Below are 27,262 nucleotides of genomic sequence, written 5' to 3'. Positions count from 1 at the left end.
GATAGCTTTCAGTTAAAAATGCAAATTATAAGTGATAGGACAATTAAAATCAAGAACCAGGGGAAAAAACCTTGTCAAAAACAGCAGTGTTTCAGTAAATTTTACTTATCCATTTTACTTATCCTGTAAATCCATTTTACTTATCCTGTTGGAGAGAAAGAGAGTTCTAAAACATTAATTCCCTTGCTCTGATTTCGAAGAGAAATTTAGAGCTGATCAGGAGTCATACTTCTACAGAAGATATTAATTTCCAAGTAACCACACAGAGAGACACATTTCCCCTAGATTAGGGGTAGGCAAAGTTGGCTCTTCTATGACTTGTGGACTTCAACTCCCAGAATTCCTGAGCCAATCATGCTAGCTCAGGAATTCTGGGAGTTGAAGTCCACATGTCATATCCCTGCCCTAGATTAATGTAGGCAACCAGATATCATAGACTAAAAATCTATGATATCCTAAAATCCAACCTGGAACATTATGGAAATTGTAGTCAAAACTATCTGGAGTTCAATAAACTATATTCCTCAGGCCAAGGTGTCAGAGAGAGTGTTGGAAAATACCTTAGAAGCATATGCTTCTTTTAGGGGTGAAAGATAGCAGGTTCTAACAGTTTCTGGAGAACCGGTAGCGCAAATTTTGAGTAGTTCGGAGAACCAGCAAATACCATCTCTGGCTGGCCCCAGAGTGGGGAGAGAATGGAGATTTTACAGTATCCTTCCCCTGCCATGCCTACCAACCCATATCACCCCCACCAAGCCACACCCAAAGAAGTTAAGAATTTCAAAAAAATAATTGAATTTCACCCCGGCTTCTTCCCTCTCACAGTTGGTTGTATGAAAGTTCCCCCTTGAAATAAATCTCTTTATTCCCTTTTCCCTCTTTAGTGAGTCCAGTGAGCTCCCCCATTTTGATTGTTTCTCCTAAGAATATCGCTTCCCTTTCCTTCTGTCCTGGCTTGCAATCCTTGGAGAGGATTAAGCTTCCAGTTTGCCTTGGCACCTACTGAATGTTTTCTTTCCCAACAAAAGAAAGACACGTCAGACCTTTGGTAGATGTAAGCGGTGGTCTTCTTTCTCACCGAAAGCCTTTCTCTTGCTTTCCTGGCTTTGAAGTATATGGGAAGCAGTCTGGGTCAGCAAATGGTTACTGTAGTTGTTCTTTCCTCCATAATAATTACAGCACGTAGATATCACCTCATAAGTGTGAGAAAGGGTGACAGTGCAGGTTTTGGAGCAGAGCCAGTGTTTTCCTGCTGTGGTTTAAAAAAATTGGTATTTATTCCTCATGTCGATGGAAGTTTATTCATCGATTTAAATTATTTATTTATTGCTTCCCCGGAAAAGAAATCTTAAATAGGTTTACAATTAAAAGTTACAGTTTAAATAACAACTGCAGAAAAAACAATTGTTATCAAACTGCCTTCCGTTGAGGACCTGTATACTGCACGAGTCAAAAAGAGGGCGGTGAAAATATTTACAGACATCTCACAACTTTGTTGACTAGTAAGATTTATGTGTGGTATGATTGAGTAGTGTTGACTGTTTTTAAATAATAGTGGGTTTTAGCTTCAGTTTTTAATTATTGGATTTGTACTAAATTGTTTATTATTGTTGTGAGCATACAAATCTAATATTATTATTATTATTATTATTATTATTATTATTATTATTATTATTATTATTATTATTATGTCAGTACAACACAGCAAACGAGATCACTATGCTGGATTTCGTATTTCATCACCAGTCGGGCGCTTCCCAAGCACCTAGGACTGCGTGATATAGTGGCGAATTATATTTGCCGATTCCAGTAAAGCGGCCTTTTGCAATTGACAGATGGAGATTTTGTCAATTCCGATGGTTTTCAAATGTCCGCTGAGATCCTTTGGTACTGCGCCCAGCGTGCCAAGTACCACTGGGACCACTTTCACGGGCTTATGCCAGAGTCGTTGCAGCTCGATTTTTAGATCTTCGTATTTCACTAATTTCTCTAGCTGCTTCTCCTCAATTCTGCTGTCTCCTGGGATTGCGATGTCGATGATCCATACTTTCTTTTTCTACACGATCACAATGTCTGGTGTGTTATGCTTCAGAATTCGGTCAGTCTGAAGTCTGAAGTCCCACAGTAGTTTTGCTTGCTCATTTTCTACCACTTTTTCGGGCTTAGGATCCCACCAGTTCTTTGCCACTGGTAAATGGTAGTTCCGGCACAAGTTCCAATGGATCATCTGTGCCACAGCATCATGTCTATGCTTGTAGTCATTATTATTATTATTATTATTATTATTATTATTATTATTATTATTATCCTAGACACAAACTGTTTCAACTCCTACCCTCAAAACGATGCTATAGAACAGTGATGGCAAACCTATGGCGCGCAGTATCAATTCCAGTGCTAATGCGCCTTCTGGCCAGCTGATTTTTGGCCTTCTTTTCAGCTGTTTTTGCTCTCCCAAAGGTTCAAGAAAGCCTCCTGAATCTTAAAGTTGAGGAGAGTGAAAAACAGCCCAACAGGCCTACTGGAAGTCTGGAGGCTGCAGTGAGGCCTGTGTGCATGCGTGAGGGGGCAGCATGGGGTTGTGCCCATGAACGGGGGGAAGGACATTTCATTAGGGGTGTGGCCACACGCACACATGCTATCGTGCCCGTGTGCACCCTTTTGGCACCCAAGCCAAAGAAGGCTCACCATCACTGCTATAGAGCATTGTACACCATAACAACTAGACACATAAGAAACAGTTTTTTCCTGAATGACAGGCTGCCAAAGCCTCCTTAAGCGCCACCAAAAGGCTCCTCTGGCAGCCCAGAAAAACCAGAGATGGCCGGGATTAAAGGGGGAATGGCAGGAAACTGGCCGGGCCTTCGTGCCGGTCTCAAATTTCCTGGGAAAATTTTCTGGGCTCAGGTTCTTAAGTAGAAAATGGTTCTTAAGAAGAGGCAAAAAAATCTTGAACACCCAGTTCTTATCTAGAAAAGTTCTTAAGTAGAGGCATTCTTAGGTAGAGGTACCACTGTAGTTGATAAAACATGCCAAATTGCGCCCACAATAAAACTCTCAATGGCTGTTGCTTTGGTGCAAATAGGAAAATGCCCTGAGTTCCATCCACTGTCAAAATAAAATCCGAGTGGAACACATTTGCCATACGTTCCTGTTGTCTCTGCTAAATACAGTAAGACCTCACCTATCGCTGGTGTTACGTTCCAGACCCGGCCGCAATAGGTGAAATCTGTGATGGGGAATTTATCGACTGATAGTACTTATTTAAGTATTTATATTGTAATTGTTTGCAAAGTTTTCATTGTTTTAAGTGTTTATAAACCCTTCCCACACAGTATTTATTTTAGATACAGTATTTAAATACAGTATTTACAATTTTAGATATATTTTTTTTGAAAAACCTGCCGATCGACTTCCTCAGAAACCCGCGAACCAGCGAAGATCGCGAATGATTTTTCTCATTAATATTTCTTGAAAACCCGCGATGAAGTGAAGCCGCAGTAGGTGAAGCGCGATATAGCGAGGGACTACTGTAGCCTGTTTTCTTTTTCTCTCCCAGTTACGTACTTTCCAGGACCTTTCTCTCCTACGTATACAACACCCAGAGACCTGGGTTGGGACGATAGCCAAGCAGTGAGGAGGTCTCAAGTGGGGAATTAGCCTTGAATTCTTGTGCAACCACAAGAAATCCACAACTGACCTCCCCACCCACCACCCGCTCCACCTCCAAAGCTTCATAGATCTTTGTCTATTTGCTTCCAAGAGAAGGCAAACAGTCTGGGCAGATTCCTGAATAATAAGGAAAATATAATAAAGTAATTAGCTTGAACTCTGCACATATGGATCTGGTTGCCTGTGCCTCCCTCTGTGAGCATGATGGGCAGCTTCAAAACGTGATAAATAAATAAATGTGTGTTTCTTGCATTTGCTCTTAGTGTCCTCGAGGCTCTTGTGCTTTCTATCACCTTAATATTCATTAGGGTAATAGGGTCCAAAAGAGTTGCACTTCAAAGCCCCATTCATGGAGGCGCATACGTGATCCTGCATTTTTTTGTAGCTTCGTGCCCATGCTCAACTCACGTTTTCTTTTTAGAAGCTATTATTAAAATATTATCTCCAGCTTTTAAAAAAGTGTTCCTACACCACAGAGTCTTTTCGGCAGTGGTGTGTAATTTAGTGCCAGGGATTGTACTGTATTTTATTTTAAAGGATTTATGAAACAGTGTGTAATTGAGTGAGTAAACTGAATATTTTTGAGCCCCTGAGGGCTGGAGCTTCGTGGTGGTCCTGGGTTTTGGCCCTAACCCCTTCTTTCTTCTCTTCCCACACACTCCTCCTTCTCTTCCACCTCCTCTTTTATGGCTTAGCTTTGCCACCACCACCAGCAATCTGTCTGGGGCTAATTGAGCAAATAACAAGGAGATGCTTTCATATTCTCCCAAGGCAGTGTTCCCAAGGAGAGATGCTGTCAGAAGATATCCGCTATCCATTGTGTGTGTGTGTGTAGGGGGGGGGGGGATACTTTGTCACTTTATCCAGTACCATGTTGGAGTTTCTTGGAACAGAGTCAATGTTCTCCTTATGTTTGCCCAAAAGGCTCCATTATACACAATACTGTAACCCATAAACTGCAGGAGCCCAGATTTTCTGTCAACCTGTCACACCTACATTTTCCAAGGTCTTGATTCTTCCTGCACTCCCTAAGAAATAAGTGCTGCATTCTCTATGCCAGTGGGGGCGAAGCTTTTTTTTGGTTTGCGTGCCAAAAGGTGTGTGTGTGCTAGCATGCATGTACGTGCCAACACCCTTCCCTCTCTCCCCACGCATGCACACCCCCTCCCCGCGCTGCCCCCCGTGCATGCGCACAGGCCTTTCTGAAGGTGAAAAAAATGGCCAAATGGGCAAACCGGAAGTTTGGAAAATGCACTTCCGCCCCGAGTTTTTGCCCCGTATTTCATCACCAGTCGGGCACTTCCCAAATGAAAATGCACTTAGCCGCCCCGAGTTTTCGGAGAGGGGCGGCATATAAATCTAATAAAACTTGAAACTTGAAACTTCCAGTTTGCCATAACAACAACAACAACAACAACAATAATAATAATACGACTCTGGCATAAGCCAGTGAAAGTGGTCCCAGTGGTACTTGGCACGCTGGGCGCAGTGCCAAAGGATCTCAGCGGACATTTGAAAACCACCGGAATTAACAAAATCTCCATCTGTCAATTGCAAAAGGCCACTTTACTGGGATCAGCAAACATAATTCGCCGCTACATCACGCAGTTCTAGGTGCTTGGGAAGTGCCCGACTGGTGATGAAATACGAAATCCAGCATAGTGATCTCGTTTGCTGTGTTGTATTGACATTATTATTATTATTATTATTATTATTATTATTATCATCATCATCATCATCATCATCATCATCATTATTAATTAGATTTGTATGCCACCCCTCTCCGAAGACTCAGGGTGGCTGACAATATGTTATGCTCTTTTTTGTACTCCAGAGGGTTCAGGGAAGCTTCCTGAAGTTCTGGAGTGCAAAAAAACCCAACACAACAGGAAAACTGGAAGTTTGGAAAATACACTTCCAGTTTGCCGTTGTGCTGTTTTTTGCACTCCGGAGGGTTCCCTGAACCTTCAGGAGTGCAAAAAACAGCCCAACGGCAAACCGGAAGTGCATTTTTCCAAAATGTCCGGTTTGTCCGTTGGGCGACTTTTGGCAAAGTCTTGCATGCCCTCCGATACGGCTCCGTGTGATACGTGTGGCCACTGGTTCGCCATCATGGCTGTATGCCATCCAGGTGGGAGCTCCTCGGCCCCTTGGACCAGGCAACCCTACCTCCCTCACATTCTGTTGTGGCTCCGAACCAGCCTGGCACTGATGCTCTTGGTCTAAAACAGTTGTGCCAACAAATTCTGGGACAGTTTTGAAAGTGCCTTCTTTAATCCCTCTTTTCTGTGCGGTTTGAATGCATCTGTAGCCCCTGCCAGTGGCAAATAAAAGACAGCCGGATCAAAAATTTCTGGGGAGGTGGAGAATTTGTAAATTCCTATCTGGCTCTGAGAACAGAATGAAGTCAGCCGAAAGAAGCGTTGCCTCTCAACCAGGGATTGAAAACTGATTCTGGGCCCAATTCCACGTAAGGCTAACCCAAGAAAGTTGGGCAGTGCTTAGGATTGGAGAGTGTTACCTTCCTTTTATGCTGCTCCTATCCCAGCTGTGTTGCTTGACTGCAGTGATTCAGAAATTGAAAATGTTCTCATTCGAGCTTTGAAATCAGGTTATTTGACTCAGCTGGGAATATTATATCTGAGGCTTTCACTTTACCCCCATCACTGCCACATGCACCACATCGTCTCTTTTGCGTCACAGTGGACGTAGCATAACCTTTAAACTTTAGCCTCTCCTAAATGCTACACCTCCCCCACCTCTTTTTTCTTTCTCTCTCTCTCTCTTTCTCTCTATTGCAGCTAAACATGCAAATGAAGTTATTATGGGCACCGAACAGCTGATGGAAATATGAGTCTGGCAGACCTGAAGGATGGATTCCTGGCAAACCTGAACCAATAGCTCAGCTGGAGATTGCGCTGCATGAATTTCTCCTGGCATCACCGACGCTGACAGCCACTCCTGCTCCGACTTCTTCTTTACCTCTTAATAAAGAAATATTTACAATGGCATCTGTCTGTCTCCTCCACTTAACTAGCACCCCACTCCTCATCTCATTGACAGGCAGGCTGCTTTGCAGAGGGTGATATGGGCTCCTGTAAATGCAGTGAACACATTTTGTTGCCAGCCAAGCTAAGAGCAAGGACCACACAGATTGCGTTCCGCCAAAAGAACAGCTGAGCCAAAGTATCTGCAATGAAAGTGCCAGCTCTCCGACCACTAATTAGAAAAGGAAGGTAGTGCATGTCGATTCAGCTTTGCATATGAGGTTAAAAAACATTGCATAAGGGCAGAAGAAATGGGGTGCAAACTGATGAAGGGTCAGAAAAATATTATCAGTTTGGTCTGTGAGTACCGTGCTTATCTTTGTCTTGAGCGGAAGTAGTTAACAGCTTCTGTTGTCCCTAATTCCAAAAAATATTGTACAAACTATTCCAATCATAAAAAAACTGGAAAAAGGAGGAAAAACATTGCAGACAATATGCATGTGAAAGCCAACAGTGAGTATTAGATTTTGCCAAAAATGTATAATAAACGCCTTTTCATTCCAGCTTGGGAGAAGCCCATAACGGCACATTATCTGATCATCATTAAGTGGGTCCTGACCACTAAGACAATTACTACTAGTAGACAAGTAATTACTTGGAGACAATTACTATTGGCTTTTGCACAGCCTTTCTGAGATCGCCAGGTCAGTTTGATAGTTCTTGTAACTTTGAAGTCTACTGTATAAAAATATAACTATGCAGTGATGATGTTGAATTTATAATCCAAAATGTTTGGGTTGGGGGCCATGTGAGAGAACAGTCTTGACCCAAACTACTTTTATAATATTTTTGGCCAAACATTCAACACACAGAGTGATTGTTTAGATTTAAAACGTTACATTGGACCACATTTTACACAGGCATTCTAGTGCAATAATTCTAATCATATGTGAGTTCTATTTAATATTTTATTTACAATGAAGTTACATTTTATCTGTCTAGCCAATAATAGGTAGATTATAAGAAAATGATGAAAAACAAGAATGAACATTTTAAAATATGCCTGAAGCATGATGAATTCAAGGTTCTTGGAAACACATAGTTTTCTCCCTAAAATGTTTGGCTTGCAGGGATCTTTTAAGTAGGATTCTAAAACACATATCTGCACCTGTAAAGGCCTCCAGCTGTTGACCCAGAGGTATACTGGTTCATTTTCATTAGTTGGTGTGATAAAAATCTTCCTTATTTGTTTTCCCTCCGGGAGGGCTTTTTTAAAAAAATTGTTTTGTTTCTTTGTTTCATACAGGAGCGTCAAAATTATAAACCAGCCCTGCCCAATCCTTCATAAATGAAAAATAAACCACATTAAAGAACTGGCTTAGACTGGGAAAATGTGATGCAGCAGCTGCCTTAGATGAAAGGTTTCTGAGCTCTCCATGTGTGTATGTGTACACAGATGCAATACATACTTCTGCTAGCCCAAATTAACCTCACAAGCTTCTCTGGTGCCTGGTTTGCATGACATTTGTTAAGTGTATAAAATGGCAAATCTGTTAACTTTGCCAGGAAAAAATTTAAGTTGCATCCCCCTTTCTTTATTCAGTTGAAGGGAAAATCAATCTCTCCAAAGCATTCTCATGTTGAATTTCTCATAAAGGGAAGTCTATTACTGAAAAAGAATATAATCACTTGGGGGTCTTGATCTTTACAGAACCAGGGTGCTATTACAAAACATAAGGTTTTAAATTGAGACTAGCATATTGGGTGATTCACTACATATTTCAGTTTGCAAATTGAGACGCTTGTTCATGCTTTCTTTAATTTATTCCCTTGTAACCCACTTCACACTGGCAAAATGACCTAAGTCGAATCCTGTATATTCTTTGATTGATTAGTACATTAGCAATGGGTGGAAACTAAACAGGAAAGAGAAGCAACTTAGAACTAAGGAGAAATTTCCTGACAGAACAATTAATCATTGGAACAGCTTGCCTCCAGAAGTTGTGAATGCTCCAACACTGGAAATTTTTAAGGAGATTTTGGATGGCTATTTGTCTGTAGAGTTTCCTGCCTGTTGTGGTTAGCTCTGGCCCAGCTCCTGCCCCGGGGAATGTGCAGGTGGATGTGGGGGAGACATCCGCATGCTGCAGGCCTGTTTTGCTCCCAGTGGAATCTGCCGACGAAGTCTCCTCTGACCAAGGAGGCCTGAGTGACAGGAAGGAAAAACAAGAACAAGAATTAATGACATATCCACGTATGCGTAGAGTGATGCATAGGAAGCAACAACTAAAGGATTATTACCAGAGAAAATGAGGCCACCTGTGGTTGGGTGGGGTTGCTTTAATTAGTGCTGCTGCTGTAAATAGCAGCGTGTGAGTTTGGCCGTTGTGGAGAATTATCTGATCGTGAATATCTTGCTGGCTTCGGCCTTTGTTGACTTTTCACCACTTTGAAACCAAAGCAGAGCAAAGTATGTTTCACTTCGTGGAAGAAGAAGGGCTGTGACTTTCTTTACAGCTGCAAGCTAAGTACTTACGAACTGATACGGGACTTGTACAAACTACCAGGTTGTTTTGGGACGAGTGCTCTGTGCAATACAAAAAGAGTGCTTAGTTTATTTTGAATCTTGTGATAAAGAACATTGTTTTGAATTTTCAAACGTGTTTGTGTCTGAAATTTGTACCTTTGAATTTTTGGGAGGCTCCTACCAGAGAGTCTGGCAGAACACTGCTTAAGCAGGGGGTTGCACTAGAAGACCTCCAAAGTCCCTTCCAATTCTGTTGTTGTTGTTTAGCAAACATGAAATAACAATGCAAACATCACAATACAGACAGATACTGTGTAATTTTGCTAAGAAAATGTGTGATTTCAACAGAAATGTCACTGTCACGTGATGCAAGGTGCTCATCATTCATTTATACAAGTATCAGGGCCCAAGATCAACATATATATGGAATAGTAAACCTGAAGAAGTGAAGGGTCTGAATCCAGTGTAAGGGCTGTATTTAATTTGTCACCTTAGGTTGAATGTTTGGAATATAACTTCAAGAAGAAATTGCAATCCTTGATGTAATCCCTATTTTCTATGCATTAGGTGAGTAATGGCTTCCTCCTGCCTCCACAAGGAAGGTCGCATAGTTTTTATAAGGTTTTTTTTCTGTACTGACTTCCCACATCTGAGGAGTCATCCTGTCTTTATGCTCTTGTTTTGTAGTATGATGAAAAGCCATTAAAAAAAACCGAAGTGTGCAAATGAGAACCAAGTCCCTTAATCCGTGCAAATGGTCCTGACTTTTTCCTTTTTGTCTTTTATAACCTGCAGGTGTTTGGGGCAAGATAAAAGTAGATTATCAAAGCAAAGATTCACCCTTGATGTAGACGTCGTGTGTGGCAGTATTGCAATTATGAAAAAATAATTCCGAATAATGTTTTCCTTCAGAAATTGCAGGATCATTGCTAGAAATTTAACCCTCTAATGGCCTGATGGTAAGGAAGTAATGGTGTATTCTGGACCACATTCTGAACAAGCATCTATCTTCATGTCTTTTGCTGTCAGAAAGGCAGTCTTCAGATAATTCCATTTACTCTGGTATTTATAGAATTCACAAGCCAGCTAACTATAGATAAACAACTACTGTACCACGGAAGCCATATTCTTCAATCAATCTCTCTTTAGAAATACAGTGGTACCTCTACTTAAAAACTTAATTCGTTCCATGACCAGGTTCTTAAGTAGAAAAGTTTGTAAGTAGAAACAATTTTTCCCATAGGAATCAATATAAAAGCAAATAATGAGGGGCGGCATACAAATCCAAATAATAAATAAATAAAAATAAGCCCATTAGGAAAGAAATAAAAGCTCGGAATTTGGGTGGGAGGAGGAGAAAGAAGAGGAGGAGGACAATTACTGCCGAAGGAAATAGGTGAGGTGAGAGGAACCAAAAAAATCCAAAACTTTAAGACTTAAAAAAAAAAAGAGGGACTCTGAGGCGTCACACAGAGAAAGAAAAACGCTCTGTTCGCTCTGGGCTGCCCAGAGCGAAGGGAGCATTTCTTTTCTCTGGGTGCTGGCAGAGATTTATTCCCTCTCCAAGTGCCTCAGAAAAGAAAATGCTTTGTTCGCTCTGGACTGCCAAAGCCTCCTTAAGTGCCACCGAAAGGCTCCTCTGGCAGCCCAGAAAAGCCCAAAATGGCCGGGATTAAAGGGAGAATGGCAGGAAACTGGTCGGGCCTTTGTGCCGCTCTCAAATTTCCTGGGAAATCTTTCCAGGCTCGGGTTCTTAAGTAGAAAATGGTTCTTAAGAAAAGGCAAAAAAAATCTTGAACACCCGGTTCTTATCTAGAAATGTTCTTCAGTAAAGGCATTAGATAGAGGTACCACTGTATATACCTATTAGTGAATTATTACGTACAAAGGATTCTGGTACTTAAAATTTAAAATTGATCCATAGTTAGGAGTGGGATGTAAGCATAACCATATAATTTCCCCATAACTTCAATACATAGTTCTCATACATCCCAATTCTCCTGAAGTTTGTGCAGCTGACAAAGTAGCAAAAATATCCCCTACTTCCTAACACACTGCTAAATATATATATATACTGTATATTGACACAAAAATATGTAACCCTTCCCTGGTGCAGAGCTGAAGGGATTGGATACTGTAGCCTAGAGGATAATTCTCTGCCTTACAAGGCAAAGGTTGCAGGTTCAAGTCAATGGCTAGCTGATGAGGCCAAAATAAGGCTGAAATAGATCTATCCTAGTCTCCCTTAATTTTCAAATTCAGCAAAAAAACCATGTGATATATACACAGCATCATCTTGGATTGTGCACATGATAAAAAGCAATTTGGCACTTCTTGGTATGTGAATTTTTTCTGCCGCATCAACAGGAGATAGGAATCGCAGGTTATTAGGAATGTGGGGAACTGCCTTACACAACGAGGGGTCCTTGATGTTTCTGAGCTTGTTTGTTTTCTTGCAAACGTTTCATTACCCAAACAGTTTCACTAGCACTGATGATATTACCTAATTTGGGTAATGAAATACTTACAAGAAAATAAGTAAGCTGAGAGAGTACCAAAAATCCCTCATTTCAACCCTGAGCTACACATATTCTCCTTGATTGGTAACTTACACAAGATCTTTTTGTCCATTTAGTTGAATTCTACATTCATATATAGCTAAGTTGAGGGGTTTTTCCATAGCTCATTTGATGCTGCCTTGAACAAGCTGTGATGGACATCTTTGCTTAATAACAAACCGCTTCTTGCCTCTTCGAATTGTGACTTAGTATTAGATTATCTGTTCTAATAGGTAGGGTCTTTTCAAGCTCCCCCCTCCCATAACCTGCTATTTGATTCTTTCAATTAGTGATGCTAGGATTGAAAAGAACATGTTTGTTTGCAAAATACCCTTAATAATAATAATAATAATAATAATAATAATAATAATAATAATAATATCATCTTAGATTTGTATGCCACCCCTCTCCGGAGACTCCCAAAATAAGACATCCCCTGATGATAAGCCCAATGGGGCTTTTGAGTGCATGGCAATAAGGCCAAGTCCTTATTTCAGGCTTAAAAAAATATAAGACAGGGTCTTATTTTAGGGGAAACATAGTATGACTTTGGCTATCATATCTTTTCTTCATACAGGCTTAATTTTTCTTTCAAATACATATCTAATTTAAGCACATTTTTCTTCTATGTGAACTCTTTGCCTCTTGTCCTCATCTGTATAGGGGACAGTACTTTCCATGGAACAACATGTCCAAATCTTGTTACATTCCTTTTCCTCAGGCAAAACTGCATTGTATTATCCCCTCTAGTTTTCTAAAAGATATCTCCAAATGGGATTATAAAGTTGGGGATTGAATAAATGTAACCTACCTCATCTGTTTGTTCTGTCCTATCCTTCAGTCTTCCAGGTTCCCCCCTCCTCAAAGATTCATCCTGTAGTGTAATTTTTGTTGGTATTTGGAGCGCCTAATATTTTAATAATCAGAAAATGGGGGGGGGGGGCAAATAACTTGGCCCAGATTGCTGTATTCTTACAAATCCCAATAAATTATAGCTAATATTGTGTCAGAGCTCTTGGCTGTGTAATATTTTTACAGATTTCTATTTCTGTGAGGCAGGGATGTGGACACCAATATGTCTATGGAATGTCAATTTTCCATCTCAAAAAGTTATTTGCTAATTTTAAAAATTGTTCTGAATACAAGAAAACATTTTAATGTCATTTAAGAAATTGATCCAAGACAAATCTTGTGCTTTTGGTCTAACCAGGTGTGTGGCCAAAGCCTTGCCAGCTGCCTCTTGTAATTTTGGTATGGTTAAACAGCATTTTCTCTAAATAGACTAATTACTGAGGAGATGTAGTTTTCTTAATTTTAATTACTGTTAAGTTGTAGCTGGAGGTCTAGAAATTTCCATAGCTTTATTCCCCCCCACCATCTAATTATTTTACACAAAATCTAATTAGAAATAGACAGTTTATAGTATACGTATCAAAATAAAGTTGCAACATTAATTACCAAATTCACATATTTTGTGTTAGATGACAGAAGCTTCATATACATATATAAATACAAATGTGTTCATATATTTTTGTTTACTTTTACAATGTTTCTAAATTACTAAATCTTTTAAGACTAGGTGGTGAACAACTAAGCAAGAATAAATGCAATTGTACAAACTAAACAATGAACAATTATAATAACAAATACAGTACACGTCTAAAGGAAGCATATTCTACAGTTTCAGAGCCGTTATTAAAACTATCTACTGCCTAGCCCAGAGTTTTTCAACCAGTGTGCCGTGGCACATTAGTGTGCCATGAGACATGATCAGATGTGCCGTGGGGAAATTAAACATGGGTCCACAAACTACAGCTCGCATGCCGGATACGGCCCGCGGAGGCCATTTATCCGGCCCACCGCCAGCTGCCTCCATCCAAACATAAACATTCCCCTCACAATCCCTTCAGCTATCAGCAACAGAAAGAGTGGAGGCACAGGGAATGCTCACTGACCAATCACCTTCTAGGATTCACCCCAACCACTAGTGATGAACCAATAGTAGGCCACCTCTCATAAAGTTAAAGTTTGCTGATCTTCCTTTGGACAGTTTTTGGTTATCTGTTGCCAAGGTGTTCCCCATTCCGGCCAACAAAGCTATTTTGACATTGCTCTCGTTCTCAACCACATATCTATGTGAGCTGACCTTCTCAAGCTTGACCGATAAAAACTAAAAACAGAGAGAGACTGAGAACTGTTGAGGAAGAGCTTTGTGTGTGTCTTTCTACCATTCCTGCCAGGATATCCCTTTTGTGTTCATCGAAACAGGCCCAGGTTTCACACTAAGTGAGTATAAATACATTTAGAAACTATATTATTAACTATATGTATAATTTGTACTGTGTTAGAGTGTCATTTTGGTTGGTGGTGTGCCCCATGATTTTGTAAATGTAAAAAATGTGTCGCGGCTCAAAAAAGGTTGAAAATCACTGGCCTAGCCCATACTCCATGTATTTCTTTAAAAGGATTCTCAACAGGTCCTCAATCAATGCTTGGACTGGATGGGTAAATTTGGTTTTGGTAAGATGCATCTTGATGTCACAAATGACGAGCACTTTGAATTTGTCCCAAAAGTCTACTGGCTTCTAGTATAGAGCCTTTGTTTGGTTCCATGGTGATAGGATTATCCTCCTAACACTCTTGCCACTATGCCAGTGCAAATTCTAAGTCACCTATTAAAGCAGACCCATATAAAGTGAATTGCAGTTGTCCAAATGAATGCCCTAAGTAGAATTGAATTGATGCAACAGCTAAAGGTGAGTGAAGGTCTTTTTGACTACTCTGAGGGTTTTGTGCTCAGGGTTTATCACAATACTACTAATGTTTCTGGATTTGTGGCTGCTGTTTAAGTAGGAACTATTTAAATCACAAACTACCGCCCCTCAAAGGGAGCACAAACATTCAGAGAAACTACCAGGACCAGTGTTGCCAGGTTATCTAGATATTTACCACTGAACAGCAACTCGATCTTGATAGGATTTAATTTCTGCTTGTTTTACCCCACCCTCCATTTCCAGGCACCTGGACTCTGCACTGTTACAGAAGTGACAGGAGATCTCTTCCAGGTGTTGGCCCTTCAAGGTAGACCAAATCAAGAAGTAGACACCATTTAGGCCTACTTTTATTGGAAGGGCTGTAGTAACAGAGTCTTACACTCTGAATGTGCTTCTCATCCTCCGTCTTTTAGCACTTAGTGCTTAGAGTATATATTACACCATACTGCTTTAGTTAATCATAAAATAATGAATCAAGAGGGTACTTATCTATCTTCATACAAGCTTAAGCCATGTTTATCTGTTGCTTTCTTTCGGTCAAGATAACCCTTTGTACTCTATGCCGGAGTCTCGATTAAATGTTAAATAACATAGAAGAAAGCACCAAGACCCGTGGAAGCATACTTTGGAATAAATAGGGCTCAAAAAGTTATCTCATTTTTTTACTTTAAAAAATTATTTTTAAACCACCCCCCCAAGATGGCTTGCTTGTTAAAAGGGCATTATAATTTTTTTTTAATTATTATTATTATTATTATTATTATTATTATTATTATTATTATTATTGTCAATACAACACAGCAAATGAGATCACTATGCTGGATTTCGTATTTCATCACCAGTCAGGCACTTCCAAAGCACCTAGGACTGCATGATGTAGCAGCGAATTATGTTTGCCAATCCCAGTGAAGTGGCCTTTTGCAATTGACAGATGGAGATTTTGTCAATTCCGGTGGTTTTCAAATGTCCGTTGAGATCCTTTGGCACTGCGCCCAACATGCCAAGTACAAAGTAAAAAACCATTATTATTATCATTATTATTATTATTATTACTATTATTATTATTATTATTATTATTATTATTATTACTATTATTATTATTAACCAGAGTCACTCATTCAGGAAGGATCTGCATAATCATAATACGATGCTCTGGACTTGCAGGTGGTCCAAAAGAATGGCATTATTTTTAACGCCAAAAGTTTGGCAAAAATTGTCAACAGTTCCTTCATCCATTGACTGTTTGTTTGTTTTTTTAAAAATCAAGAAACGATATTCACACTACTACCTCCTTCAAAGCAGGTGGCATTGTTCTTTCCCTCAAATAAATATTTACTTTCTCCCAAATCTTGCCACTCACATTCCACTTGGCTGCCTGAAGAAGCTAGCTCACAGATGGCAGCATTCAAAGTATGCTTCATAAGCTTGAAAGGGTTCCAAATGGTCACAGCGTTTAACTCGGCCCAATCAACTCTGCTCGACTAACATGCAAACCAAAAAGGGCGCAAGCAACTTTATGTACAAGAAACTTTCAAATCGTGCACTTTGTTGGGCCTGTGCAACATTTTGTCCTTTTTTTAAAAAAAAGGAGTCAGATTGCTTTAGACAGAACTATTGCTTAAAGTATCTGCAATGCTTCGACATGTTTCCTTGTGGCTTTGTGCAATATTGTTCTAACATTTTTCCAGTTGCTTCATTTTTTATGATAAAAGGAGTTGCATGGGATCAGCAAACTGATAGCAACTTGATCTACTATCCTGACCATCTTCACATTCTAGATATCAACCAGAGATATAAAGGAATTGTCCATCCAATTGTTGGGAGAATGCCAAAACATGCTTTAGAAACCTACTGGGCACCTCATGTTAACCTTTCTAATAGATATACAGTACCACCATTGTCAAACCTGTGGCATCATGTCGTCATCACGTGATGTATTGCAACTCCCCCCCCTTAGCTAAACCAGGGGGTGGGAGTGGCCAGTGTGTAATGCATCTGGCCCATAGGCCCGAGTTTGACATCCCTGGTCTAGGTCATCCATGATGTGGAACAGTCTTCCCTTAGAGCTTCGGGTAGAACAGAATTTTCTCTGCTTCCGCAAGGCACTAAAGACATTCCTCTTTGATTCGGCAGATTAAAACATCCTTGTTCTGGGGATCAGCAAGAGGGGAGGACATTGGAGAGGTTGGGAATGGTTTTAACAAGGTTTGTGGTTTTATTAGATGTATAGTGGGTGTATTGCCTACTGTCTGTCTTTGTTAGTTGTATATGGCTTGCTTGTTAAAAGGGCATTATAAATATTATTATTATTATTATTATTATTATTATTATTATTATTATTATTATTATTGCTGCTGCTGCTACTACAGCTGGGGTAAAGCAAAGTAGGCTCTTCTATGACTTGTGGACTTCAGCTCCCAGAATTCCTGAGCCAATCTTGCTAGTTCAGGAATTCTGGAGGTTGAAATCCACATGTCATAGAAGAGCCAACGTTACCTAGTCCTGATCTGCAGTATGAAAAGCAACTGACCTGCTTACAGCAAAAGGAAAGTGTTAATGTATTTCATTAACTGTTCATGTCAATTACTGTCAATTTAGTTGTTTGCAGCCTGCAGCCTAATGCCAAGCCAAATTTAGGATGAGATTTATCAGCTACTGTCAAGTTCTCCAGAAAAGAAACACCTTATTTATAATGTCCTATGAAATCTTTTGTTCTTCAGTGGTGGTAACTCAGGTTGAAAATATGACTAATCTTGAAGAAGCAAAACTTCATGGTTAGCCTAAACTCCCATGCTTGAGCTGTTCTTCCTGTTTAATGGAGAGAATACACAAATGTAAACATTAATTTCATCAATGTATTGTAAGAAATGTCATATTTCCCTTTTCCCTAATACCCTAGTTACCCTACTTTAGGTAGTTATTGAGAATTGAGGGTACCCATACAATTATGGGTATAGCTGTAATAGCTAACAGGGAATCTTGCAAAATGTGTCAATAGTTTGTTTAATTAAATCTCAGATTCAAAAGATATTAAAATTTATGGAATGTCATAAAAATTGGTACATTTTAACCGGGAAGGTAAGAAAACTGTTGGCTTGTGAAGCTGAGACTTGAAAACATGTGGGAAACTATAGCTGGGTCTTTATCATTCAAGGAAAACTGAAGAGTTCAGTGGATTTTCCTGGCTTTTGTTTTTTGGTAGAAAGTAAAAGATCTGCCCCCAGTTCTTTTCCCCTGGTCCCCTTCTTTCAGCCCCCCAACGAAAAGGACTAGTGGCTGGCCTTGTATGCATAAGCTAATCCTTTGTGCAACATCTAAATGGTTAATTGTATTTGAGGAAGACATACAGCAAATGGGGAGGGGGAGAAAGAGAGAGACCACCCAGCATGAAAGAGACAAGAAAGAGCAATCTTTGCAATGTTTAACCAGGGAGAGAGCAAAGTTGTTTAAAAATATTTAATTTACAACATTCCACTCTGCTGATTATAAGCCAAGCAGCCAAGAAAACGCCACTGCGTGTGGGGAATCATCCAGGAAGTTTGCAACAAATTCCTGGGATTGTTTTTAATCTTCCACTGTCAGGCACTTTTTAACTCAAGGCCTGCTATGGCTAAGTTGCCACAGTTGCCAATAAAATACTGTAGAGTCCATCAGCCTTCAACTTTTAAAAGTTGTCTCGGAACGGGGGAGAGAAGAAAAGGAACTGATAGGATGTAGCATTAGTTTAATATTTCCTAATTGGTCACTGATTCAGAGTAAACTTTAATGCTTTTGGACGGGAGCTAGCTGATTGTTGCATATTTTATCATAAAGTACATTATTATTATTATTATTATTATTATTATTATTTATTAGATTTGTATGCTGCCCTTCTCCAAAGATTCATTCTATCGACATGTTCTATTAAAAATGAGTGAGCAGTGTGGTCGGGCGGTAGGAAAAGCAAGTAGGATGGTTGGCTGCATTGCTAGAGGTATAACAAGCAGGAAGAGGGAGATTGTGATCCCGCTATATAGAGCGCTGGTGAGACCACATTTGGAATACTGTGTTCAGTTCTGGAGACCTCGCCTACAAAAAGATATTGACAAAATTGAACGGGTCCAAAGACGGGCTACAAGAATGGTGGAAGGTCTTAAGCATAAAACGTATCAGGAAAGACTTAATGAACTCAATCTGTATAGTCTGGAGGACAGAAGGAAGAGAGGGGACATGATCGAAACATTTAAATATGTCAAAGGGTTAAATAAGGTTCAGGAGAGAAGTGTTTTTAACAGGAAAGTGAACACAAGAATAAGGGGACACAATCTGAAGTTAGTTGGGGGAAAGATCAAAAGCAACATGAGAAAATATTATTTTACTGAAAGAGTAGTAGATCCTTAGAACAAACTTCCAGCAGACATGGTTGGTAAATCCACAGTAACTGAATTTAAACATGCCTGGGATAAACATAGATCCATCCTAAGATAAAATACAAAAAATAGTATAAGGGCAGACTAGATGGATCATGAGGTCTTTTTCTGCAGTCAGTCTTCTATGTTTCTAATTTGTTATAATGTGGAAATATGATAAACCATGACATCATTAAGTGTTCTGTTCTATAGGGATTACAATGGGGAGAGGCTATACTACCTTCCTACCCAGTCTATATCACCTAACCCAGTGATTCTCAATCTTTTGTTCCCCATGGACCTCGTTAGGTACCTTTGGCCAATGGTCCACGGCCACAGAACCCCAACCCTTAACTCAAGATTTAAATTATATCATTTATTCAAGCCCCCTCTAATGGCATCGCTGCCAGCCAAGGGTCGGCCAACTACAAATTGAGAACCACTGACCTAACTTATATAAATGGTACTATGGACTTCTGGAGTAATGAATACCATCCTGGCTGAGATGAGTGGGGAAGAAATTGAACAAAGACTAGAGACTTTTAAGTCTTCACTAAGTCTTGCAGCTCATTATAAGGCCGTGATGGCAAACCTATGGCACATGTGCCACAGGTGACATGAGAAGGCCACTTTGTCACCGCAGCTGAGCTTCGCCTGCACCTGCCAGGTGATTTTTGGGTCTCTGCGGGGCCATTGTTTAATCAAAGTGAGTTAAAACATTATACATGTACAGGAGCACATAGAGGTAAATCCTAGAGAGACAGAAAATGCATCAGTGAACAATAGAGAGGAATGCTAGAGAGGAATAAAGCTGCATACAAGGCAGACATAACACCTTTAACAGTGTAGGCATACACGGGGAGGGAGAGCACGGGGGACAGTGCCCCTCCAGCATCCTCTTTCTGCTGCCAGGAGGCTTCAGGGAGGCTTCTTAAGCCCAAAATGGGGCACATGTAGGTGGGTGAGTGGCAGACTCATGTGCAGAGGGTGTTGTGCGTGAATTATAGCTGTGAGCAGGTGTGTGCATGCTGTTGTGCACACACATGTGCTTTGGGCACGTACGGACAAAAAGGTTAGCCATCACTGCTTTGTCACTAGTTATTATCTCGTATTCCGACATCCCTCACAAGATTGATATAAGGAAGTTTTTTAATGTGTTAATTTAATTAATTTTAATTTATTAGATTTGTATGCCGCCCCTCTCTGTAGATATACAGCCTGCCTTCTCTCCAGGAGTTCAAGGAGCATATATTCTATCTCCCACAATAAGTTAGTTTAACATTCACTTAACATTCAAGTTATCCCGGAGCTTCTAGGATTGAAGATAAATTTGAACTTGCATCTTCTTCATTTAAGTCCAAAGCCTTAGCTAGGAATAAGAGAGGAAGAATATACAAGGAGTTCTCCTTTAGTCACTGCCTTAGTTACCCATTGTTCACAATTACAATGGTGATTAAAAAGTAATTTCAACCAATTTTCACAGCTGCAACTTTTACAAATCTCTAAAGCAAATATCATAAGCACAGTTGTGGGTTCACTTAGCAACCATTCTGCTGAAAGACCAAGTTACCAGTCCAACTGTGGTTGTTAAATGAAGGATTACTTGTAGATGCTTCTCTGACCATCTCTGAGCATTTGGAGTCTCCAAATGTCTTAGGGCTGTAAAACACAATGAAGCGGTATATAACTAAGTGTTGTTGCTGTCTATAGAACACTTATGGCTAAACTCAGACTTCAATTTTTTTCTCCTCTCATTTAACATTTTACAGTATATCATGCATGGTAGTTGGATTTCCAAGGGCTAAATTATCTTGTTTGTTTGTTTGTTTGTCTGTTTGTTTTATTTAGTCAAGTACATATTAGTAGTATACAAAGATGTAACAATGTTTACATACATGATACTAGTAAGAGAAAGACGGGATGGTAGACGCGCTGGTGCACTTATGCACACCCCTTACTGACCTCTTCGGAATTGGGTTAGGCCAAAAGTGGATAGTCATCTAAGGATAAAGTTTTGGGATTTAGGTGATGATACTACAGAGTCAGGTAGTGGGTTCCATGCATTAACTACTCGTGTTTACTAAAGTTGTGTTTCCTGCAGTTGAGTTTGGAGCAGTTTACTTTAAGTTTGTATCTGTTGTGTGTTGTTGTGGTTGAAACTGAAGTAGTTGCTGACAGGAAGGACATTGTAGCAGATGATTTTATGGGCTATGTTTAAGTCGTGCTTAAGGCGACATAGTTCTAAGCTTTCTAAACCTAGGATTGTAAGTCTAGTTGTGTAGGGTATTCTGTTGCGAGGGAAGGAGATGAGGGCTCTTCTAGTAAAATATCTCTGGACATTTTCTAGAGTGTTTATATCCAAAATGGGGTGGGGGTTCCAGACAGATGATCTGTCTAATCCAATGGTCAGATAACTTAGACTAACACTGCACTTTGCACAGATGTTGAATTTGTAAATTTATCATTATAAAGCTTGCTTGTGGTGTGTGTGTGTGTAAGGGTGCAGAGGCTGGTAGGATGGGTCTTCAGTAAAGGTTATATAGTTGAGCCAAGTTTGTACAGTTGTCATTGGGGCTGATACTGCTGCTCGCTTATTTGGCAGACTTTAAAAGCATCCCACCCCAGTTAATTAGCTCCTACTGGGAATGAGAGACTTCCTTGTCTCTAACTGTGGCCTGTTAAGAGTGGGGAGATCTGAGGTGCTGGTAAACTGCTGTGGGTTTAGCCTCCTCCCTTCCTGGCTGAGGAGACCAGAGATGAGTGCTGGATGGTCTGCAGAGATTCAGCCAGTTTTACTAGGTACTAGTTAGAGCAACTCTTGGAACAAAAGAGTTTCTGTCCAGGTGCCAAGGTTATAACGTTCTTCAAGCCAAATCAAACCTTGAGGCTTCCCATGGTGCAAGGCCCTGGGCCAACTCAATCATGTCTACGCTACACTCTTGAAAATACAGTATAGAGGTTTGTTTCTTCTCTAGGAGCTTACCAGGGGCTCTTCGACCTCCGTTCCTTGCTATCTCCGATGCTGCAGCCACCACGCTAGAGTCACAGCATCACTCCCCACACCTATGCAGAGACACAGGGGCACCCTTTGTGAGGCTGTGTCCTTCAGGGGCTTCCTCAGGAGGACATAGGCAGCGTTGTGCAGAGGCAGACCTCTGATCCACCGAACCTCACATTGCCCGCCGTGGTTAGCAGCAGCTTCCAGAATTTCAGACAGAAGTCAGATGCCACGTTCTGGTTTCATGTTTTGGGTTATAATTTTAGTTTTTTGTTTATTAATTTTTAGACCTGCCACCTCTCCATATTGTTCTATTTCTCTCATTAGATGTTCACCTGCTTCTATTGGATCATCTATTATGAATACTAAATTGTCCGCATAGGCCTGTACTTTAAATTCTTGTTTTCCAGCCTTCAAACCTGTAATCTTTGAATTTGTTCTTATTTGGTTTAACATTGTTTCGGCTGATAATATATATAAAAGTGGAGATAGCTCTGTATAAAGTATTTTAGAATTTAAGTACAACTATACAAATAATAATTATACTGTACTCTGAAATGATACAATATGTACAACACTATATACCTGCTCTTTTTAATCTTTGTATTGTAATAAAAATTTATTTAAAAAAAAAGAAGAAGTCAGATGCCACGGATTTCTACTTTGGACAATACGTGTGCAAAGCATGTCCCCTACGACTGAACTATATTTTTACACAACTGCTCTTCCCTTGGCTTCACTCTTCTGGCTTTTCTTTTTTCACAAAGGGGAGGGGGAATAAATCCTCTTCGTTGCTTCTCTTGGAAATCGTTTCTGGCTCAGTTTCTAGCGCTATCATTAAGTAAAACCTGGCTTAGATTTGGACTTCATTCCTTATTTCTCCCCCATGTTATTTCTTTTCCTTTTTTTCTTAATTCTTCTGATGTCCTCAGCCCAAAGGTTTGACTCCTGGATAACACCTTTCTTGCACAGCTGCTAACCTCCTCCGTGTTCTCCTTCCTGCTTTAGCTTTCTGATCTTTCACAGTTCTCATTTTTTATCCTTGCTCACTGGGGGGGGGGTTCATTTTGTCTAACCAATTTTAATGGTGTGGGATCCATTTCTTGATCATACAGGCTCGATTCTCACTGATGTTTAGGCTCCAGTCAGTGTCATTTGGGACCTTTAGGCTTATATTCATTTCTTATTTGTTTGACGTATTGATAGATTAGCCCCAGGCAGTATATATGGTGCTTCCTATTACTGCTTTTCCCCATAACTGCAACCCTGTCAGGTGGGTTGGCTAAATAAGAGTAACTACTCCAAAGCCTTGTTGATGAGCATCTGGGACTGAGGGTGGACCAGTCTTCCTGTTCCCAATCTAACAGATAAAGTACAGTGGTACCTCTACTTAAGAATGCCTCTACTTAAAAACTTTTTAGATAAGAACCGGGTGTTCAAGATTTTTTTACCTCTTCTTAAGAACCATTTTCTACTTAAGAACCTGGGAAAAATTTCCCAGGAAATTTGAGAGCGGCACGAAGGCCCAGCCAGTTTCCTGCCATTCCCTCTTTAATCCCGGCCATCTCGGGCTTTTCTGGGCTGCCAGAGGAGCCTTTCGGTGGCGCTTAAAGAGCCTTTGGCAGTCCAGAGCGAACGAAGCATTTTCCTTTCTCTGTGTGCTTGGAGAGGGATTAAACCTCTGCCAGCGCCTAGAGAAAAGAAATGCTCCCTTCGCTCTGAGATGAGACTGTCTTCCTTCTCTTCTTCCTCTTCCTCCTCCCACCCAAATTCCGAGCTTTTATTTCTTTCCTAATGGGTTTGCACGCATTATTTGCTTTTACATTGATTCCTATGCGAAAAATTGCTTCTACTTACAAACTTTTCTACTTAAGAACCTGGTCCCAGAACGAATTAAGTTCTTAAGTAGAGGTACCACTGTAATTGGCCCCCAACTAAGCCAGTGTTGACTCCCTCAACAGGCAGGGGTTCCTCTTCGCTGGCGCTACTGGAGCGCTCCTAGTGACCAGCACTGGCCCGTGCGTGTCTGATGGGTTGGTGCAAGATTTGACCCCCTCAGAGAGGGTGCGCAACTTGGGCGTCCTCCTCGATCCACAGCTGACATTGGAACATCATCTTTCGGCTGTGGCGAGGAGGGCGTTTGCCCAGGTTCGCCTGGTGCACCAGTTGCGGCCCTATTTGGACAGGGAGTCATTGCTCACAATCACTCATGCCCTTATCACCTCGAGGTTCGATTACTGCAATGCTCTCTACATGGGGCTACCTTTGAAAAGTGTTCGGAAACTCCAGATTGTGCAGAACGCAGCCGCGAGAGCCATCGTGGGGTTCTCAGATTCGCCCACGTATCTACAACACTCCATGGCCTGCTTTGGCTGCCGATCAGTTTCCGGTCACAATTCAAAGTGTTGGTCATGACGTTTAAAGCCCTACATGGCATTGGACCAGAATACCTCCGGAATCGCCTGCTACCGCACGAATCCCAGCGGCCAATAAGGTCCCACAGAGTTGGCCTTCTCCGGGTCCCGTCGACTAAACAATGTCGTCTGGCGGGCCCCAGGGGAAGAGCCTTCTCTGTGGTGGCCCCGGCCCTCTGGAATCAACTCCCCCCAGAGATTAGAATTGTTCCCACCCTCCTTGTCTTCCGTAAACTACTTAAGACCCACCTATACCGCCAGGCATGGGGGATTTGAGACACCTTTCCCCCAGGCTTATTATAATCTATGTTTGGTATGTATGTGCTGTTTGGTTTTTAATTATGATAGGGTTTTTAGGTTTTTTTAATATTAGATTTGTGCCTGTATAATACTGTTTTTATCGTGTTGTGAGCCGCCCCGAGTCTTCGGAGAGGGGCGGCATACAAATCTAATAAATAATAATAATAATAATAATAATAATAATAATTATTATTATTATTATTATTATTATTATTATTATTATTTGGCTTATGGTCACGCGCGGAAGCAAAAAACCCCGCAAAATACACTGGAGTGGACATTGGGCAACACCTCACGTGCCCTCAGATATGACTCTGCATGCCACCTGTGGCACTCGTGCCATAGGTTTGCCATCACTGGCCCAATAGAGGGGCGGCATACAAATCTAAATAATAAATAAATAAATAAGAGGACCCTAGGTTGATGCCCACTGTTACCCCTGTGAGGTAGTCCAAGAAGCAAACCAGGAGTAGTAACTCTTGCTTTATTGTTAGGCTGCATAAATAGAATCTTGGAGGATTGAAAATATTCCTCCCCTCCTTTCCTTTTACTCTGCAAAAATTAGGGAGGCTCCCTTTTGAAACCTTTCTCACCCCCCATTTGTGAGCGAAGACACCTCATACATTTATACCTGCCCTGCCCCACTACTACTTTAGAAAATCTCAGCAAGTGTTCGGAGTTAACCAACATTTAAAATGACTGTAGTTGCCTCCAAGAGAGGTAACAGCATGGTTTCTTTTTACCATGGACTGTTGAATAAAGAGCCGTGGTGGCGCAGTGGTTAGAAGGCAATGCTCCAGGCTACTTCTGCTGACTGCCGATTGCCAGCAGTTTGGCAGTTCGAATCTCACCAGGCTCAAGGTTGACTCAACCTTCCATCCTTCCAAGGTGGGTAAAATGAGGACCCAGATTGTCGGTGGCAATATGACTCTGTAAACCACTTAGGGCTGTAAAGCATGTGAAGTAGTATATAATAAGATTATATATATAAGATTGTCCATATGTAATTTATTTTTTATTGTATTATATTGTTGTAAGCTGCCCTGAGTCTTTCGGGATTGGGTGGCATGGAAGTTGAATTAAATGATAGATAGATAGATAGATAGTTAGATAGATAGATAGATAGATAGATAGATAGACAGACAGACAGACAGACAGACAGACAGACAGACAGACAGACAGACAGACAGACAGACAGACAGATAGTGCTATAAATCTAGATGACTCAAGACCCACACTGGTGTTTGCATCAGACTACTAGATCTCGATGGAAACGTTTTAGACAACCCAAAGATATCTCTCTGCCACAAGCAGTGATGATTGTCTAGAACAGGGGTAGGCAAAGTTGGCTCTTCTATGACTTGTGGACTTCAACTCCCAGAATTCATAGGGCAATCATGCTAGCTCAGGAATTCTGGGAGTTGAAGTCCATATGTCATAGAAGAGCCAACTTTGCCTACCCCTGTTCTAGAAGATCACAGACCAAGGCTACGAAACATGTTCTGAGTGGACTTAAGCCTCTTCTTCTTTGCCACTGGACTCAGTATAACTATCTTGTCCCAAAGCTTCCCTCTACCCCACACACCATCTTTTACCAACTTGAATATCAATTATCTTTCCTACCCCTGCCTGGACTCTGGTGTCACAGACACTTAATCCAGTCTGTAAACAAGGTTGGCCAGCACCTCATTAAATCCTCACAGGGTCTCTGCTTCTAAGGTTTGTCTATCCTGCTTTCTTTTTACCCCCCTGTTAAATTTCAACTGGCAGGCACTCCCCCACTTCAAAGCTAGTTATCTTTCATAGAACACGGTATCGGATCCCATACAAATTAATTCGGAGTTAAAACGGCAAAAAACCAGGAACATGTCTCTTGGTAGGAGACAAAGCCTGGCTAGTCGTCAAGAAAAATATGTGGAAAACTCACTCATCTGTAAGTTTGCTGTGTGCAAGAGCGGTTCTGTTTTCTTTCGCTCAACTGTTGTTTTAACAGCCTGAGGCTTTAGAGCCCAAGAAAAACTGAAACACTGGACAAAACCTAGGCTGTTTTTAAAAGAGGCAAAATAAGCCAAAGGATAGAGTTTAAGTACACTACAACAGCAACCACAATCTATAATATTATGTCAATAATTAGCGTACAGGAAAGTAACTTTGAGAGAGGGGTTGTCATCTGTCCATTGTCAAAATGGCCAGGCACCTAGCCCTATCATTGCTTCTACTTTTTATCTCTTTCTTACTTCTGACTTGATAGCAAGGAATACAGTTAAACAAGAGTATTTTGGCATGTTGTATGAACCTGTTCAGTTCAGATTATTTAAACAAGCCATGATTTAGCATGGTGTACATCCCAGGCTATAATTTGGGAGGGTTGACCAACCAAGGTTACTCTGCTATAAAGATTTATTGAAATCCTCACTTGAATCAGAAATGATACTCTACAGTAAATAGAGCACAATTATTTTACTTCGTAGGTTAATAGAGAAAAATAGGAATCTTGTGTAGTCTCCACTTACTCCTAAAATGTGTGTATTTGTAATAGTGGGCTTCCACTGACATATCTATTACTGTCATCTGTGTTGGAGACAGCCAATCCCTTCATCAGGGGTGGGTTCCTCCCAATTTGGATCAGGTCGCCTGAACCGCT

The 27,262-nt window shown here is 40.7% G+C and overlaps 1 protein-coding gene across 4 annotated transcripts in view; it reads left to right on the top strand.

Moving 5' to 3' along the window:
- EIF2B3 (eukaryotic translation initiation factor 2B subunit gamma) overlaps positions 1-6,683 on the top strand; it is a 135,604-nt gene extending 128,921 nt beyond the window's left edge. For all 4 annotated transcript variants that reach the window (XM_070745800.1, XM_070745803.1, XM_070745801.1 and 1 more), the window contains exon 12: positions 6,474-6,683. In XM_070745800.1, the coding sequence (XP_070601901.1) occupies positions 6,474-6,526 (53 nt within the window). In that variant the 3' untranslated portion in view covers positions 6,527-6,683. The remainder of the gene's footprint in view (positions 1-6,473) is intronic.
- The last annotated feature ends 20,579 nt before the right edge of the window (positions 6,684-27,262 follow it).

Source organism: Erythrolamprus reginae, chromosome 3 (assembly GCF_031021105.1).
Source record: "Erythrolamprus reginae isolate rEryReg1 chromosome 3, rEryReg1.hap1, whole genome shotgun sequence".
In the NCBI taxonomy this organism is placed as follows: Eukaryota; Metazoa; Chordata; class Lepidosauria; order Squamata; family Dipsadidae; genus Erythrolamprus; species Erythrolamprus reginae.
This window is presented reverse-complemented; position numbering and strand designations above follow the sequence as displayed.